The sequence below is a fragment of the Ceratotherium simum genome, chromosome 12, assembly GCF_057802395.1.
Source record: "Ceratotherium simum simum isolate JZ-2026a chromosome 12, ASM5780239v1, whole genome shotgun sequence".
Classification (NCBI taxonomy): domain Eukaryota; kingdom Metazoa; phylum Chordata; class Mammalia; order Perissodactyla; family Rhinocerotidae; genus Ceratotherium; species Ceratotherium simum.
Window position 1 is genome coordinate 2148318 of NC_141911.1, and position 19053 is coordinate 2167370.

The following is a 19053-nucleotide window of genomic DNA, read 5'->3' on the forward strand; positions in this document are numbered from 1 at the left end:
CTGCCCACGGCCACCAGCCAGGGTGCTCCAGTGCTCAGCGCCGTGTGGAGAGCTGTGCGTGCGGCATCGCAATCCCTGCAGGGCAGGCCGAACTGCTCCATTTTATGGATGAGAAAAATGAAGTTCAGAGGGGTCACATGACCCACCCTGTGGTCACCCAGCTGGTAGGGCGAGGCCAGGATTCAAAACTAGGACCAGCCAGCCTCCGAGCCCACACCCCACCCACCATTCCAGGATCCTCTGTGGATATGTATGAGGAGCACAGCACAGTGCTGAGCACCCAGGGACGACCTGACCCTGAGAGCCACCCCCACAATCACACATGCCCTGACACACGAGAGCAACACCGTGGCACCAGGGGGAGGGTGGTTGCCCTCTCTCAGGGGCCATCTGCAAGGCCTCCCCTCTCCTGAGCCCCTAAAAACGGGACCCCTGGAGCCTCCAACAAAAACACGCCTGGGCCTCTCCTGGCTCCATCCAAGCAAGATGGCCACCCCAGAGGCTTGCTGGCCAACTGAGGCCAACACCACCCCCTCTTCTTCCTCCAACCCACAAAAGGCCCCAGCCCAGGCCTCTTGCCAGCCTCCACATGTCCCCACCCAGCCACAATGGAGCACACAAAGGCCACAGAGGTTCAGCAGGAGCCCCAGGGTCCTACTGGCCCCTGGAGGTCGCCCGGTCACCTCCCCCACCAAGCACTATCATGGGTGGGAGGCAGCCTCACGTCACCAAAAGGCACATGGCTATTTCCCAAATGCCAGACTCCCGGCCGGCCGGGCCACTGCCTGCCGTCTGACCGTGAGAAGTCGCTCCCATGGTAAGTATGCAATGGCTCCCTCTTCAGTGCAATACGCCAGGCGCTGGGCCGGCGCTCACCCACGGAATCTCAGTCCTCACAAACCCCTAGAAGGCAGGGGTTCCTAGCAGCCCCACGTTGGGCAAGAGGAAAGCAGGGCTGAGAGGAGAGGCACCAGCCTGAGGCACACACCTAGCAGGGGCGGAACTGGGATCTAAACCTCGGTCTACGTCTCTACCTTCTCTCTGGGCCTCAGTTTCCTTTTCTGTCAGGTGAAGCAGTGGATCTTGATGATCTCTAACTTCCCTTCCAGCTACAGAAAAGACATGTTTGGGGCCGGCCCAGTGGCTTAGCGGTTAAGTGCGCGCGCTCCGCTACTGGCAGCCCGGGGTTCGGATCCCGGGCGCGCACTGACGCACCGCTTCTCCGGCCATGCTGAGGCCGCGTCCCACATACAGCAACTAGAAGGATGTGCAGCTATGACATACAACTATCTACTGGGGCTTTGGGGAATTAAAAAAGGAGGAGGATTGGCAATAGATGTTAGCTCAGAGCGGGTCTTCCTCAGCAAAAAGAGGAGGATTAACATGGATGTTAGCTCAGGGCTGATCTTCCTCACAAAAAAAAAAAAAAGACAAGACATGTTTGTATAAATATGTTCCATGCCCATGTGTCTGGCAATGCCTGCAACGGACGCAGAGGCACTGGAGGCCTCCTGCCCCTCACCAAGAAGGCAGAGGCAGTGTCAGCTAACAGCCCAGCCAAGGCCACCTTCCTGTAGCTTCTCCTCGTCCCTTATGCATAGCCCAGTGGCTGTGAGGGAAACTGCTGCCTGGTCCGCCCAGGCCCTTCATCCTCACTTTGATGGCCTTCCTCACCCTCCATGTCACCCCTCTGTGACCTCTCTCTGCCTGAACAATCTCTGCTTTCCCTAAGAAGCCTTTCTCTCTTCTCTCTGCCTTGTTCCATCCTTTCCTGCCTCCCCAATGAACCAGCTAGGATCCGCTGTTCACCAGGTCATGGCCACCTGGGGATGGAGGGACTCTCAGCCTCAGCTCTCCCACCCCTGAATCCCCTCTAAAAGGCATCCTGCCTCCACTGAACACCCTCAGCAGAAAGAGGATGACTCACTGCCACTCTGCCTACATCCACTCGTGCTGAATCCTCTTTATCAACCTGTTAGTAGGGACACACTCCCATTTACAAACATGGGCACTACAGCTCACAAAGGCCACAATGAGGCCCCAGATCACACTCCCCTAAGATGACTAGTCAGGATTCAAACCCAGGACTGTGCAGCTCAAGGCCCACACTCTTCCTGTGCACCAGGCTGCCTCCCTCAAAACTCCGTTTCATGTTTTCAAGGGCAGTTTGAATTGCTAGAAACAGGACAAACCTCACTTCCTCTCCATGACATCTCCCTTCTCACCTATAAGGCTAGGGCAGGACAAGTGAATGCCTCCAACATCTCTGTCACCGTGGGTCAGGACAGAGCCGATTGTTCCCCTCCTGGCCTTGGACTCAGGGTTAACTGCACACCAGGAATCCCAGACCCTGTCACAGAACCCGGGACCCATGTTTGAACAGGAAGAGAGCGGGGCAGGACTGACCCTTCCCCCAGTGCCTCTGCTGTCAGAGAGGGTTGGGGAAAGCCTGGCAGCTTTCTTTGCCGACAGAACCCCAGTAGGACTTTTCAAGAAGCCCAGCAGCAAGAGAAGGCTAGAGATAAAGAAGAACACGTGTTCCAGGAGGCCCCCGCAACAAGGCCACAAATTCTCAGAGAGTAGACGGTAAGCGCAAGTGGCACTTGAGCCCCAAAGATACAACAGCATCCTTCTCTGAGTCCCTGCGGCCCTGACTGGGGCTGCTGCAGCCCGGAGAAGGGCCACCAAGCCCCCCCACAGCCTTTGCACACAGAGATGATGGAGGGGGCAGCATGCAGCTAAATGTGGGGTGTGGAAGTGGGGAGGGCTCCACACAGTCCTGCAATGCTGCAGCCTTCTCATCCTGAAGCATCAGTGCAGGATCCTCGGTCACTCAGGCCCAGCCTTCCCAGCTAGTGAGCCACAGGTGGTGACACGTGTGCCCAGATATTGGCCCCTCAGCCTGCAGGGGCCTGTCACTGCCTGAGCTCCAAGCTTCTCTGTGCACCCTAGGGTGCCAACAATACTGCATTTCCACGTGCCTTGATGGGAAAGGCGGGGGAGCGCTGCTCTCAGCCCAGCTCTTCCTTCCTCAGAAAAGAAACGTCAGGTCTGGAGCCCCTGCTGACCTGTGGCAGAGAACACACCGGAACCCGGGCCTCCCAGCTCCTCACCCAGCCTTCTTTCTGCTGCACACCCACCAGGCCCACTTGCTTTCTTGGTGGCCGGGCCAGGGCCTCCCCATCCACCTATGCACCCAAGTTTCCCCAGACAGAGCTGCCCAGACACCAACTCTAGGACCACTCTGGGTGGAGTGGTGTGAACAGGGGTGATGAGGAGGGAACTGTCACAGACCCCAAAGCCCTGCCCTGACTGTGGGGAGCAGTCCCCAGAGCCCAGGGATCCAGGGTCGTGTGGGGCCCAGTTACATCTGGGCAGTAGGTGAAGGAAGCTGATTCAGCGAGCTGCAGACCCAGTAATCTCCTCATCTGTCTTGTCAACACCCTTGTCTCGCAGAGCGTCAAGTCCATTACGTAAAGATTTTCTGCTAAGAAGACACTTAATGTTAGTCAGGGAAGCAGCAGGAGCCTGAGCTAAGGTGAGGACCTCTGATCTTCAACCTTCAGGGAGCAAGCCAAAGCTATTTCTTCACTGGAGGAAACCCAGATGCCTCCCACCCATGCAGTAGTACTCAGCTGATACCTGAGCTACTGGCAGGGTGGGAAATGGGTACATCTGGGGCCGCCAGGACATCCCCACCATAGCATCCACATGCCAATAATATCCTCAACCTGCATCTGAACCCTAAGCACTGTCTCGAAAGGAGCAGTCCAAGGTGAATTTCTATCTGAAGCTAATCAGGAAATGTGAGGATCAGAATGTCTGTGCTAGGAGGGACCTCAAGTCAGCCCACAATCCAGTCCAGCCCTGTCGGATGAGCAAGACTTATCACAGAGCGATCATAGTGCCCACAGGCAGAGCTAGGATGGGAACCTGCTCTGAGCCCAATACCTCTGCTATACCCCACTGCAGGTTATGATGGTGAGAGCCCAGAGCAGGGTGCTCAACCTACCAACCATCTGTGAAGTGTCCATTCCATTCACCACCAACCCCAACCACCACCATATCCAGATGCCCTTTGCCCAGCGCCTTCCTTTTCATGGGGGTCCGGGAATCCTCCCACCAGGGCTTGTAAATCATCCCATCTCAATCCCTTAGAGCATACATTCTCAACAGGATAAGAGGGTATCACCCCCAAGGGAACAAAAATTGGTTCTTGGATAGGCAAAAAAGTAGATATTACAGTGGTTTTTGGACCTCCAAAACTCAACCCTATCTGACAAAATTTCCTTCCTTGGCATTTGTGATGGACTGAACTGTGCCCCCAAAATTTCATATGCTGAAGCCCTTACCCTCAATGTGACTATATTTGGGGACACAGCTTTTAGGAGGTAATTAAGGATAAATGAAGTATGACCATCATTACGGTGGAGTCCTAATCCAAGAGGACTGTAGCCTTATAAGAAGAGGAAGAGATCTGCCCCCCGCAACTGTGAGGACACGGTAAGAAGGTGGCCATCTATAAGCCGGGAAGAGAGCTCTCGCCAGTAAGCGAGCCTGCTGTTTGTGGACTTGGAGCTTGATCCTGGACTTCCAGCCTCCAGAACTGGGAGATAATAATTTCCACTGTTTAAGCAGCTCAGTCTATGGCATTTTGTTTGGCAGCCCAAGCTGACTAAAACAGTATTTCTCTAGTTAGAGAGAATTAGTTTTTCTCCTTAGCAGGGGTAATAATAAAAAAAAAAGTTTGAGCAACACTGTCCTACAGAATTCTTCATTAGTAAGGACTAGGTTGTCACCGGAGAGTCCTTGCTCTCACAGTTTAGAGGGGTGCCTCTCAACTGACAGCAACTGTGCCCCAGGGGCATTTGGCAATGTCGGGGGACCTTTTCGGTTGTCACAACTTGGGGGGTTGCTACTGGCATCCAGTGGGTAGAGAACAGGGATGCTGCTAAACATCCTACAATGAACGGGACGGTTCCTCCCACAAGGGAGAATTATCCAGGTCAAATGTCAACAGTACTACTGTTGAAAAACCCTGGTTTAGAGCAAAAGAAACCTCAGCAAGCTTCAAATACTGCCACAAAACTGCCTGGAAACCTGAGGCCCAGGCCCCTGCACTCAGAGATCCTAGGGAATAGGCCTGCTCTGGCCACCTCTGAGCACCACTGGTGACTCCAGGAAGAGCTTGTCCCCACCCCCCACAGAGAGGTTCCCAAGTCCAGAAGCCCCTCCCCAGAGCCCAAGCAGGGGTGGACTGCCCTGGGCCCCCTGGTCCTCCAAATGCCAGAGGGAACAAGGCCAAGAAGAAAGAACCAAAACACACACCAGACTCCCAAGCATGGATCACGCAAACAAAGCTGGGGCTCAGCACGGGCCTTCTCACTCCTGGAGCAAGCCGAGGTGCCAGTGGCTGGGGACAGAGTCCTCCCTCAGAGGGCCCCTCAGTGGGATTCAAGAAGTAGACCCTCAGAGGAGCGGGGAAACCCAGAGCAGAACGGCTGGTGACGCTGACACCAGCCACCACAACAATGGTTCCAGGATGCTCGCGTGCCTGGCAGCACGCTGAGCCCTGTTCACCCACTGGCTCATTTAGACCTCATGACAGTCCAACGAGGCAGGTACTCCTCCCTTGCACAACTGAGGAAACTGAGGCACAGGGAGGTTGAGCAACTCTACCAAAGTAGAAGAGCTCCGAAGCGGAAGAGTTAGGGAACCGGAAAGAAGGACCCAGCAAGGGAAGACAGGTGACAAAATAGGGGCGTGACATCAGGATTCAGACTCAAGAACTACCACGTGGCAGGCTCATGCTAGACAATTCCCAGAAACACTTTACTCCATATACATATATGTTGTGTCTCTTTTTTTTTTTTTTCATCTGTGCCAATCTTCCTCTATTGTGTATGCAGGACACCGCCACAGCATGGCTGCCAATGAGTGGTGTAGGCCTGAGCCTGGGCTGCAAAAGCAGAGTGTGCAGAACTTAACCACTAGGCCACCGGGCCAGCCCCTGTGTCTCCCTTTTCACAGAGGAGGACCCGAGGCCCAGACACATGAAGGGCTTGCTGGTGAGCGGCAGCGCCAAGCCCCGGACTCCACTCACCAGGCTGCGGGGACGAGAGAAGAACTGGCGAGGCCCCAGCGCAAGCCCACTTACCTGAGAAGATTGAGGCAAGCCTGAAGATGTCTGACAGGCGGGAGGTCACCGGCTCGTAGGGCGAGGCTTCGTAAAACTCCTCACCTGGAAGAGAGAGCCGGTGTCAGCCCAGGCCCCTCCTTCCCAAAGTGGAAGCGCCTGTCAAGCCGGCACGTGTTGGCAAGAATGCTGGACACTGCTTGGGCGTGCCCCCGCTCTCCCACTAGAGCAGGGCAGAATGCCTCGTACTGCCCTCTCACGACCTCCCTGCACGAGCAGCCCTCTTCCAAGGACTTCCAAATGCCTCTGGAAAGAAGGCACAGAGGAGGTGGAACCATGATAGCCTGCGAAAGACCAGGTACAAAGCACAGGATGGAAGCGGAAGGGCCCTCCACCATCATTCAGTACAGCGGCCGCATTTCACAAGAGAGGGCTCCCAGGTGGCCCAGAGAGGTGAGGCAGCCTGCCTGAGATCACACAGCTACTCATGGCGGAGCTAGGGCTGGAATCCAGTATCCTGGCCCTCACACCGGCACTCTCTCTCATCACACCAGGCTCGCTCTGCCCAGGCCACTCAAGGGGACAGAATGGCCTCTTTGTTTCCAGCTTGTCACCAGAAGAATCTGGCTGGAAGAGCTAAAGGTCCACTGAGCCGAGGCCTGAGCCCAGCTCCCGTCTGCCCGGCCCCTCCTCCACTCTCTTCCTGTCTTCCCCACCACCTGCTGTCTTTCTCAGACCTCACCTTGAGGCTTCAGGGAGCATCAGAGGCTCAGCAAATGGGAAAGCAAGTGAGTGACAAGAGATAAGTGGCACAGGGCTGCTGTGGAGATGCCCCACCACCTCCTCAGGACTCCTGCCCCCCTGCCAACACCCCAGCAGGAAGGGAAACATGCTCCTGAGACACTCATGAGGAGAAATCAATGGAGAGTCACTCAGACCGCGCGTGTGTCGAGGGGCGGGGAGACAGTTGATGACCCACAGCCTCCACATCGATTTCCCATCCACCCAGAACCCAGCGCCACGGCAGGCAGCCCCTAAGGGGGAGCACATCGGGGGGTCAGCATCCATGGGGGCCACCTGCCACCCAGAAAAGGGGCCTCAGGTTCCACCATGGGGAGCTGGCTCAGCCAGGCCCGTGAGGTCACCCAGAGGCTAGCACTCTGCTCGTGCACAGGGCAAGGCGTCTGTCTGCCATACCCCGCAGATCCCCAGAAAAGGACACAGACCCTGGGGACACAGAGGAAGTGCATTCCCCTGGAGAAACGGCCCACCCTTCACTTTACCTCAAAGCAGCACCCTTATGCCCTTAACACCTAGCGCACAGGGTGCCTTACACACAGGCAGTACCCCGCTGCCATTTGCCAACTGACCTTCCAAACGTTACCCATACTTCCAGGCCTCTCCAGTCCCACCTCCCCCTGGGGCCTGCAGGGCCTCAGGGGCCTGTATGGTCTTAATGTCCTCCACTCTCCCCAATGGCCCATGGGGGGGTCACCAGCCATTGCTATTTGTTGGGGCCAAATAATGTAAGAGCTTAGGAAGCACTTTTATCATAAAAACGATGTTATACTGTGTTTTCTACCTGCCTGCACTACTGGAAGTGCTTTAGATGGACCAACCCATTTAATCCTCTGGATTTCTCTATGAGGTAGGCACCATGATTCTCCCTATCTTACTGATAAGGAACTGGGGCACAGAGACGCTAAGTAACGTGCCCAAGGCCACACAGCTGTGGGTGGCAGAGCCAGGTTTCAAACACAGGCTGTTGGCCCCAGAGTCCAAGTATTAACCATTATGAATACTATCACCAAAAATAAAAAGTGTTATTGAAACCAAATTGTTCTTAAACAAATACTACTGCTGTTTAACTTTTCATAGGATCAGCCTCCTGCCCCAGGACGCTCGCCCAGAGCAGGGCCAGTCCTTCCCTACTGCATCTGGCACGGCTATGCACCTGAGCACAGATCAGATAGTATGACTGACTTGGGGGGGTGTGGGGAGCTCTGGGCAAAAACAGCCTCTTCCAGGACTGGTTAGGAGGCGCCCATCGAATTTAAGTCAACTCATGTCACCTGGTCCTGCAGTAGAATTCACCAGTGGAAAATCCAAGACCTGGGCCACTCAGGCACCCTGGCACCAAACCCAGGATGTCAGATTCCCGGGCCACGACCAGGGAGAGGACACGCAGGAGAAGCCTTTGCTCTTCTCGTCTGAAGGGCCAGGGTGATCCTGAACTTCAGTGCCACCTTTGGGGAAGGCAAGAAGCCTGGCTCAGGTTCCACAGCAACAGCCCCTCCGTGTAAATACTGGTGGTTATGGTGGGGTGATGACAAAAGGGGAAGACAGGACCAAGGCCACAGGCTCTCCCCCAGGGCAGTGGAAAGCAGTCTAGATAAGGAGTCGGGGGCCCGAGGAAGCCACTCGGGCTCCCTGCACCTCAGCTTCCCCATCCAAATGGGGGTGGGACCAAATGACCTCGAGGTCCTTTGCAGTTGGGACTGTCTAGAAGCTCAGCAGAGGCCACATTCCTGTCACCACCAGTTCTGTCCACATGCTCAGACTCTGCACCACGAGCTCAGCCTCAGGTAGAGGGAGAAGGTGGGGCCAAGTTTCCAGGGGAATGTGCCCACCAGTGGGCCAAGCAGAAGCCAGAATCCAAATGCAAACCCACAGGGTTCTCTCCTCTCTGAGATCCTCGCCCCACCCCAGGCAAAAGCAGGTTACTGAGTGTTATTAAGGAATAGGGAGGAAATGCGTGCAGCCTCCCCCAAGGGGACCACTCCGCCACACCATGAATAGTTCACTCTCAGCTGGATCCTGTCACTCATAGGAACATTACCTGCTGTTAAAGGGCCCCTCGGCTTCCCTTGGTGAGCCCCAGGCAGGAACTACCTCTGGCACCCAGGGGGCAGGGATTGTGGGATCCCAGCAGGGGGAAGGCAGGGTTCTGAGGAAGGAGGAAAGCAGGGTCTGCTTTTCTAGAGCGGGCCCAGGAGAAGGGTCTCCCAGCCTGCACGCTGGCTGGCACAGGGAACATGGCTTCTTCGTGCCCTCACCCTCTGAAGCACACAGTCGGTGTTCAACAGATGTTTGTGGAGTGAATGAACCAACAAACCATCTCAAGACTCAGAACGAAGCCATCTCAGTCAGGCATTCCTGGGTGGAAAGGGCGATGACGACCACACGGCAGTACGCAGCATAAATGCACAACATGCGTATCGTTATCCTCAAAACGCCTCACTTCTCCAGCCAGGTCCTCTGTGCTCTGATGCAGTGATGCTGGAGGGAGCCACTCAGGTGGGACGGTCCTCAGGCGGCCCACTGGCTCGTCTAGCTGGCAGTTCCCGTCCCCTTCCCTGTCCATTCTGCAGCCCGAGGCACACCCACCCCAGCCTACTGCCCAATCTCCCTTGGGTTGAAACTGAAGGCTGCCAGAAAGAAGACAAGAAACTAAACAACCCAGCTCGCTGAATCAGGGACCTTAACTTTCTGTGCATGACAGAGTCAGCCTCAGGAGGAAGACAGCTCCTCGTCTCAGAGTCAAGAGCAGGGCACTGGGGCAGTGTCCCTCTGCTCACTCTGGGTCTAGGACTCAAGGGTGCTGGAAGTGGGAGGAGTGACCACCTGATTCACGAGCAGTTACTTTGTTACTAGTGGTGGTGACACTATTAATAATTACATGCCCAGCTCGTTCCTATACTCAGGGCATGTTCCAAGTACCTCAGCCACTGGTCAGGAATCCCTCGCCATACAGCCTCCACACCTGATCCGTTTCCATCCTCCCTTCCAGCAGCTGAGGGCGGTATTGCTCCTCGAACCTAAGACTAACCCCTTCCCAGTGCCCTGGCCCACCTCTCCCCTCTCCCAAGGGCACGGTTCCAAGAATATCCCTCACTCTTCTTCACCTCAGCATCTCCATCACCACTCTCCTACCTTAGAATTTAAACTGCTCAACCCTCTCGAATCTTTAAAAAGTAAAAGTTATTCTTCGTTCTTCTCTCTTCTTCAGACCAAACTTGTAGAAGCTGTTGTCCACAGTCATCATTTCCAGCTCCCAGGCTCCCATTCACCCCCCAACCAGGCTTCTGCTCCCAGCAGCCACTAAGAAGCTCACCCAATGGCATCAGGGACCCTTGTCCACCCTCTCCTGCTGGACTTGAACTATTGGAGGCTGTGACTCTCCTTCTTGTGAGAATGAGCTCCCCTGGAGGTGTCTCACTGGCCCTCCCTCTTTCCCTTAGAGCCTCCTCAGCACCCCTGCAGGCCTCCCTTCCTCCCCCGCCCATCTCTTTTTGTGTGTGTGTGTGTGTGTGTGTGTGTGTGAGGAGATCAGCCCTGTGCTAACATCTGCCAATCCTCCTCTTTTTGCTGAGGAAGACTGGCCCTGGGCTAACATCCGTGCCCATCTTCCTCCACTTTATATGGGAGGCCGCCACAGCATGGCTTGCCAAGCAGTGCGTCAGTGCACGCCCGGGATCCGAACCTGCGAACCCCGGGCCACCGCAGCGGAGCGCACGCACTTAACCACTTGCGCCACCGGGCTGTCCCCCTCCCCTGCCCATCTCTAAATGTCAGTGGCCCCGGGGCTCTGTCCCTGCCCTCCTCCCAGTGTGACAGCACCCACTCCCTTGGCCCTGGTTAACACCTAACCAGGCTGTTGGCAACTCCAAAATCTCCATGTCCAGTCCTACTTCCTCTCCTGAGCTCCAGCCCTGCAGGCCCAGCTATCTGCAGGGCACGGCCAACAAGAGGCACAGGCCCCAGAATAAACTCAGCATCTCCCGGCCCTCCCTCACTCACACCTCCGCTGCTTCTTGTAAACGGCCCCACCACCTGCCCAGTCGCCCAAGACAGAAGACACGTGCTGTCCTTGGCTCCTCTCTCCCTTCACCAAGACCTGTTGATTCTACCTCCTAAACAGCTCTCAGACCCTTCTTTCCTGCCGCTGCCCTCGTCCAGCCACCGTTATTCCTGGCCTGTATCTCACAGTGGCCTCCAAACACTCTCCAGTCTACTCTCTTCATTGGAACCACGTGAACACTGTCCTGAAGCAGAGATGGATCATCTCACTGAAAACCCTTCAGGGCTCCCCGCTGCTCGCCAGACCCCATACCCGCTCCCCCCTCCTCACCCCACTGCAGCCCCTACTCCCCCCCTACAATACTGAGTTACTTGCAGGTCTGTGAGCAAGTTCAGCTCTCGCACACACAGGCCTTCGCCCAGGCTCCCCCCCACCTCCCACGCTCTCCCCGTATGCCTTCACCATAACTGCAGCTCACTCAAGTCTCAGCTCCGAGGCTGCGTCTTCCAGGAAGGTGCCCCTCCTCAGTGCTACCACAGCCCCCGGTGCTTTCCAACAGCCCTCACACCACCAGATGACAGAAAGCCGCTGACTTATCCACATCCCCCAGACTATGAGCTCCACGGAGGCGGAGGCTGCCCCAGCTTGTTCTTGATTGTTCCCAAATGCCTAGCAGACAGTAAACTCTCAATAAACAGTTGTTGAATTAATAAATGAACGTCTGACCCAAGTGGCCACCCTCCCACAGTATCTGCAAATCCTCCACACTCCAGTCTGGAGGGGGAGGAAAGGGGGGAGGTGGGTGTTGGAGGGTGGGGGGACTACAGGTTCTGCCTTGGGACTTGGAGGGGGCTTGCCAAGGGATGCAGGCCCCGCTGCCCTCACACTGCTCCAAGCCCCATAGGAGGTGCCCAGGCCAGCCTTGTGGTCAGGAAGCCACGTGCAGGGGCAGGCCTCTTGGGAGCAGGAAGAATGGGAAGGGACAGCCCTCAGCTCAGCGCCCGGCAGCGGGGAGTAGGGGCCGGTTTGCTCTCGCGGCACAGCTCTGCATGTGCACAGCCTGCCGTCTGCCCCCCCTCCTTCTCACCACCCCATCCGCCCTGGAACTCCTGCCTCACCTTCTCTTGTTACCACTTCACACGTTCCTCCGTTCCGCTGTCCGTCCATCTGTCCTTCCCTGGTTTATTCCTCTCCCCCAACCTCTGCTCCCCTCTCCTTTCTCCAGTCTTGTTCTCCTTTTCCCACCGCCTGGCCCTCTCCTCCTCAGCTGTCACCCCTCCTTCTTCTTCGTCTCTCCTGGCCTCCTCCAACAACAGCTGCCCTCCTAGGTCAGCAGCTACCTCCTCTGGGTTCTAGGTACCCCTGGCAGGTGGAGATAGAGAGCGAGACAATTCACTCCATCACCAAGTCCTCGCTCTGAACCTTGGGCCCCCACACACCCTCACCACCACCATCACCGCGCCTCCCCTGGAGGGCCGCCCAGGCTTACCCTCAGTCAGCCCCAGGTGGATGCTCCAGTAGATCTGCAGGCACTGCAGCTCCTTCTTCATGCCCCGCTTGCAGCGGCAGTCGTACAGCGGGCTCTCCTGCAGGACCTCCAGGGCCGCCTGGCACTCCTTGTTGGCCAGCATAGTGTTGCGGTCCCGGCCCGCCAGGCACTGCCGCAGCGTGCGGTAGCGGGAGCTGCAGTTGGATTCGGCCGCACACAGCTCATTGGCCCGGACACAGTCCACTGGGGGGCGCCAGCCGTGGAGCTCGGGGCCCTGCAGGGAGGAAGGGCTGGCCAAAGAGCGGAGGGTCTCGTCTGGGTGGTGGGGAGGGAAGACAAGCATGAATGAGGGCACCACAACCTCTGACCCAAGATGCAAGCCTGGGGGCTTGGGCCCTTCTGGGAACTTCATACCCATTTTATTCCAAAGCACGTCAAGGCCAGCTCCATGCTGCCTTCCCCAACAGAGAGATCAGAGGAAGGGCTGCTAAAGGATCCCAAGACACCACCACCCCTCCCCAAACCCAAAGCAGACTCAAGCTGCCATTCTGCCCTGGCTCTACCAGATTCTCCTCCGGTTCCAGCCCGTGGCTCCGGGCCACGGTCCCAGGAGCACAGCACAGTAAAGTCAGAAGGCCCTCGCTCAAGACCACAGAGATCTAAGATGCCAGAAGGCCAGAGAAGAATGTCACAGCCTCAGCAGAGGGCCAGGAGCTGCAGGGCCCTCCAGCATGTGCAGAGGGGGAATCGCACCTTCATATTACCCGGGACTTCTCCCAACCTCAGGTCCAACCAGAGGGCCAGGCAAGGCGCTGGGTTGAGCCTTGAAAGCAGCAGCAAATAATTTAACTTTCATAGCCTGTTGGGACCTTAGAGACCACACAGTCCAGCCCCCACATTTTACTGGGGGGAAACTGAGGCCCAAAGAAGGGAGATGACAACTCAAGATCACACACAAGGCCAAAAAGGCCCCTCAGACCCCTAGCCTATTCATTCTGAGCTCCAAGAGGTTAAGAGAAGACCCAGAGAGACCAACCTAACCCTGTGGTCTGAGGCAACCCCAGAAGGGAGGAGCCACCCCTCGCTAGCCCAGCCCCTCCACACCTTCCAGCCCAGCTTCACTCCAGCCGGGACCTGAAAACGTGCCTTCCACGGACATATTCCACCCCAGTCCCCGCCAAAAGAAACTGCTGTAGAAAATGCCTGCCGAACAACTCCACTTTCTCTCTCTCTCTCCCTCCCTCTCTCCCTCTAGCCCTCTCAACGTGCCTTTTCCCTGTCTCTCTCACACACTTCTCTTTCCGACTTCCTCCTAAGAGGTCTAGTTCTCCATCACCCTGTCTCTTCAAATGGCCTTGTGTTCTCTCTCTCCATCACCTCCTATTTCCTTTTCTCTTTCCTTTCCTCCCTGCCCTCCCCTGAAACCCTCTTCCCGTCTGTCTCTCCTTTTTTCTCTTCTTTCCAAAAGCCAAACAATAAATCAATTGCAAAAGGGAAAGAGCTTTGGTCCTCAGCCGCTGGTCCCACACATGGAGCCTCCCCCTCCAAAAGAGCAAGCAGGAATTAGGGCACCCTTCTCATCCATTGACTGCAAGTCCCCAGTGTGCCCAAACCCACAGTCCTCGGAGGGGAGGGGTCGGGGAAAAAGATTTAGAAGTGAAGGGCAGGAAGAAGCCCGCCTGGTCCTTTCCAAATCAACCTCTAAAATGGTTTCCTCTAGACACAGACCTCTTCTCAGTCTCCCTGCCCTCTCACAGCCTTTCATTCCAGATCCTGCCCTAGAAAAGACCCAGACCACGGCCCAGAGCCAAGACTGGCTTTTCCAAGACCCAAGGAATGATCGGGGAGGCTTCCTCCACTCCATCCTGCCCCGAAACATAATATGATCCTAGGCTAGAAGTCCCCTCCTCAGAATCCCACAGAATCTCCCCATGTCTACCCAGAACCACCACTTCTGACTCCTCCCCTAGGAGGCCCTGCTCAGGGGAGCTACCGCAGGGAGACAGCGACACCTGGAGGCAGAAGGCTGCACCGAGAGCCTGTCACTCCCCACAGAGCCGGCATCCCTCCTAGAGGGACCGGGCCTAGCCCACAAGAAGGCGGAAAAGAGGAGCAGAAGTGGGCCTGGAGTGGAGACGTCCTCGGGGTCCAGAGCAAAAGGCATTTCCTTCTCCCACTGACACACCTCTGCCTCAGGACAGGAGGAGCTGAAGGCTGTCGCCAGGCAGAGACAAGACCAGAAAAGAAACCAGCATGGAGTGCCAGCATGGACAGCGGGGCATCCGCTCAGGCATCAGCTGGAGAGATGTCCTCCGCCCAAGCTGAGGCAGCAGCTTTATTCCCCGGCTTCAGCAAACTCCTAGGTCCCTCAGCAGGACTCGTGTGCATCTGGGCCACCCAGGAGCCGCTGAGCTAACCAGACTCCCTGGCACATGCTGCCCCCACCCAGCCAGACTGCCAGCCAGCCTGCTAGAGCCTCAAGAATGGCCCAGTCCTGGGCCTCCCACTGACTTGGCATCCCAGCATCCCAGCAGGCTTCTCCCCTCCTACCCTGACTGCCCCTGAGGCTGCACTGTCGGAGAAAGACTGCGAAAGGGCCATCCTTGGCAGGCTTAAAGGTCAGGACATTAGCCCAGGAGATGGGAACAATGAGAACATTTACTCCTCCTGCTCTACAGATGGGGTCTACAGCCCCAAGGGAAAGTCCTTACAGAAGCCTAGACTCCTGTGCCAAAAGCAAGGGCTTCCCCCATCCTGCCAGCTGGCAAATGTGATCCAGGCAGGAAGATGCTCTGCAGAGGTTCGGTGCATCCTGTCACCACACAAACTCCCTGACTGCCACCCATCCCTGACTCTTTTAGTTAGCGTCATGACCCGTGGAACTAATCAAGCCAGCCAGAGAAATAAATCACAGCAACTCAGAGCCTTTCGCCAACAATTCCAGGAGAGTAAAGGCTGGAAGGTATCCTAGAGTCCAAGTTCCAGATCAGGGGAAAACTCACACCCATCAAGAAAAGACATGTAGAGCAGCTTCTAGAGACACAAGGAGACTGAGAGACCACACAGAGCTACAAGGACCCTCCTGCATCGGATGTCCCCCCAAGAGCTACAGTGGAAGTGGGCCCTCTGATCAGCCCCGCCCCCCACCACTTTCCTCATCTCATTCTCTCCGACCATGTCAACACTGGCAGTCAGGATGGCTGGGCCAGGAAGGCCTCTCCACCCCCAGACCTCGCCCAGAACCTCGGGAGGAGCACCCCGAAGGCCCCTGCTCCTGGGAACATGCTTCACCAAGCCCCCAACTGAAACTGCCCACCAAGTCTCAAGGTCCAGAAAACCCTCACCCCCAAATGGAATTTCCAACCAACTCCCAACTGTGGGCTCCTTGCTGGGAAAGGGGCTCTGAGGCTGAAGTTTCCTTTACAGCAACCTATCCCTTCCTCCGTGGCAAGCCTAACTCAGAGCCTTGCAAACTTCTGTGCTCACTCAGCTAACCCCTCACCCTGGCTTTGGAAAGGGGCTTCTCAAGAGAAGGGAACTGAAGGGCTGTGACCGGGGCAGCTGGCCGCCCCCTATTCCTTTCCAGCTCTCACTCCTCCTCTCAGCACTCAGCCCCCAGAGTGGCAGACCCCAGGGTAGGCGTCTCTGACCATGCCCCCACACACACCCCCACAGACACCATGGGAACAGAGTCCACTCCTCAGCCGCCTCAGCTGGGAAAAGGCTGCCTGCAACATGGGGGTCTGGGCCTGGAGGTGCCTGAGGGGCCCACACTGCCCTCCTCCACCAGACCTCAGAAGGCACCCACACCTGGGAGCTCTGGCGGCCCGGGGTGTGTGCAGCTCAGCAGTGGACAATCTGGCTGCTTTTCCTGAAATACAATTTTCTTTCTTCCTTCACCCTGCTTATTCTTGGCCCCAAAAAGCCAGGTTTTCAAACCAGCAGTGGGAGAAAAGGTCAGGTTTTATAATAGCTCCTTCAGAATGAGAGTCCGCTTGCAGAGGGTTGCAGCGAAAGGCTGCAAGATCACAGCAGCCCAGAGCACCTTCACAGCTGCCTCCCTCAGCCCCTCTCACCCTCAGGCTGAGGGAGGCAGGCGTGAAGGCCACACCCTAGATCAGGGCCTTGCCCCCTGGGGAACTCGGCCTTCGGGAGAGGGCAGAGGAGGGGGGTGGACAAAGGGCCAGGGCCCGACCAACACTGACTGTCTCCCCTGTCCTAGTCGTCCTCTAGATATCCACATCTTCCTGTGACAAGCACCTACCTCCCCAGCCTTCCTCTCTCTCCTGGTCCAGGAGGAAAAGGGTGCTCATGACCCAGCTGAGCAGCCTGGCTCACCACTGGCTACACAGCAAGCCAGGGTGGCAGGTACAGCACCCACACTGAAGCAGATGAGTGCTCCTTCAACATACACCCACACACACAAGTTACCTGCCCCCCTCTCTGGAGCATCTACTCCTGGCCACCAGCCTTGCCTGGGACTCCTGGTCAGCACACAGCCTTGCAAACACCCTCTTTTCCTCACCTCCACCCCCAGAATGCTCTCTTTACCACTGTTTCTCAAGCAGCTGCATCAAAGGGGGCGACGGGCAGGGAATTCTGGGTGGGAAAGAGACTGCCCGGGTTCACCGGCACCAGGCAGCGCCTCCTTCCTCCGCGTGGAGGAGGCAGCTCACAGAATGAGCAGTGGGCTTTGCTCAGATCCGGTTTTTTCCCTCACTCTCCTTCTTCACCAGAGGAAGCAAACTTTGGCCTCCCTCTCTCCTCTTCCCACCAGCTACGGGGTCCATGGCCCCCAGAGGCAGCAAAGGGAAGGCAGTGAAGGGCTGCTCACAACCCCCAACTCCCGCCCGCCCATCTGGCTGGGGTCTGGGCCGCAGGGAGCGCAAAGGGTGGAGAGAAACTTGAAAAGTGTTCCAGGGAGTGGAGCCGCTGGGAAGGGGTTGGGGAGTGGGAAGCCGGGTGCATTTCCCAGAGATTGATTGGCAGGTGGGAGATGGCTGGCAGCGCTCCCCCCGACAGACGTCCAACCAGGAGCTTCTGGAGAAACCCTCGCCCGCCACCACAATCGCCTCGGGAGCCCACGGAAAAGGGACTGACACGATTTTTCTCTCCCCGCCACAAAGCCTCTCCACTCCCTCCTCTTCCAGATCAAGAGTTGGATTTATTTTTTTCTTAGTTGCTGCAATTTGAACCCATTATTTTGAGGGAAATGAGTCCTATCACTGTGCGAGTGAGCGAGTGTGTGTGCGCGGGTGTGCGGCGACGCTTTGGGTGTTGGGAGTCTCCCTCCCAGTTCCCCGCGTAACCAGCCAACCGCGGCTCCCGGCCCTCCGCCCGCATCCCCGCCGCCCGGCCCGCTCGGTTCGGCAGCGCCAGGCCCGACTCGCTCCGCGGCGCGCTCTCTCCGCCCGTCTCCCGCCCGCCCGCGCCCTGCTCGCCCCCCGCGTTCCCGGCTGCTCGCCGGCGCCCGAGCGCGCGGCCCCGCGCCGCCCCCCAGGCTCCGGCGGACAAGCTGCCCTCGCCGTCCGCAGGTACTCACCTAAAAAGAGGAGGAGGCAGAAGGCGTTTGCCAAGATCATGTTAAATAAATCCCACAGTTTTTCTGTTTCTCCCTTGGGTAAAAATAATAATAATAATAACAATAATAGCCAAGCAGAGCTAATCAGCCCCTAATCCAATGCGGAGATCTCAGCTAGTCCACCGGGTGAAGCTCCCGAGTCCTGCGATTCTCCCCTCTGGCCGGAGGGGGTGGGAGGAAAAGAGTGCGGCGGGCTGCCTCTCGACGCCCCTGCCCACTAAAATCCAACACACACGTATGTGTGTGTATCCGCTCGACAGCCGACAGCCGGTCCTCAGGTCTGCCGTCCCTCGCTCGTCCGGGAAGGCGCGAGTCCCCGCGGGTCCAATTCCCCCAGCGCTTCCCGGGAGGGGCCTGGGGAGGTGGGGGAGAGGCGATGTGTGGGTGAAGGGCTGGAAAGAGGCGGCGAGGGTCGGAGTCAGAATAAAATGCAAATAGCAAAGAAATCCGCCGACGGGTGTAAGCGCCAAGGAACAATCCAGTGGGAGCTTTGAGGACGAGAGACCCGAGTCGCTTCTTTCGCACCAAGACGAAGAAAAGATTCAAAAAATTCTTCTCCCGCTAACCCTTGCTCGTCTCACTTTTTCTAATGGAATTCCAGTGACCGTGTGTCTCTGCGTGCGTGTGTCTTTCTCTCTGCTCTCCCTCCTCTCCTCTCCTCAGCTCTCGCTCTTTGCTCTCGCTCTCTCCAGCTCCCCCTCGCTCTCCTCTCTCCCTCCCCCTCTTCCTCTCTCCCTGCTCCTCCCTCCGCCCACCCCCTTCCCCTTCGCGGCTCCCTCGCCGTGGCTCTCGCGCCCGCGCCCCTCTCCGCCCGGGGCTCGGCGCTCCGGCTCCCAGGCGGCTGGCGGCGCGGGAGCGCGGCGGAGCAGCGACACTCTGCAGCGGCGGCGGCGATGGCGGTGGCACTGGGAAACGCTGGCCGAGAGGAGAGCCCCGCCGCTGGCTCCCTCTGCTCTGCCGCCCGCCCTTCCCCGGACTGACCTGCTGCCTTGCCGGAAACTGACCGGCTCCTCGCCGCTACGGCTCAAGCCCACCAAAGCCTCCGC

At 57.3% G+C, this 19053-nt stretch overlaps 1 protein-coding gene across 3 annotated transcripts in view; it reads right to left on the minus strand.

Moving 5' to 3' along the window:
- The window catches only part of GFRA2 (GDNF family receptor alpha 2), an 89319-nt gene extending 70650 nt beyond the window's left edge, over positions 1-18669 (minus strand). For 2 of the 3 annotated variants that reach the window (XM_087437265.1, XM_004442322.3), the window contains exons 1-3: positions 17969-18669; positions 12427-12741; positions 6158-6241 (exon numbers count right to left, since the gene is read on the minus strand). In XM_087437265.1, coding sequence (XP_087293391.1) covers positions 6158-6241; positions 12427-12741; positions 17969-18008 — 439 coding nt within the window. In that variant the 5' untranslated portion in view covers positions 18009-18669. Of the gene's footprint in view, positions 1-6157; positions 6242-12426; positions 12839-17968 lie in introns of those variants that run through there. The other variant, XM_087437264.1, reaches the window with a different exon arrangement.
- Positions 18670-19053: the final 384 nt, after the last annotated feature.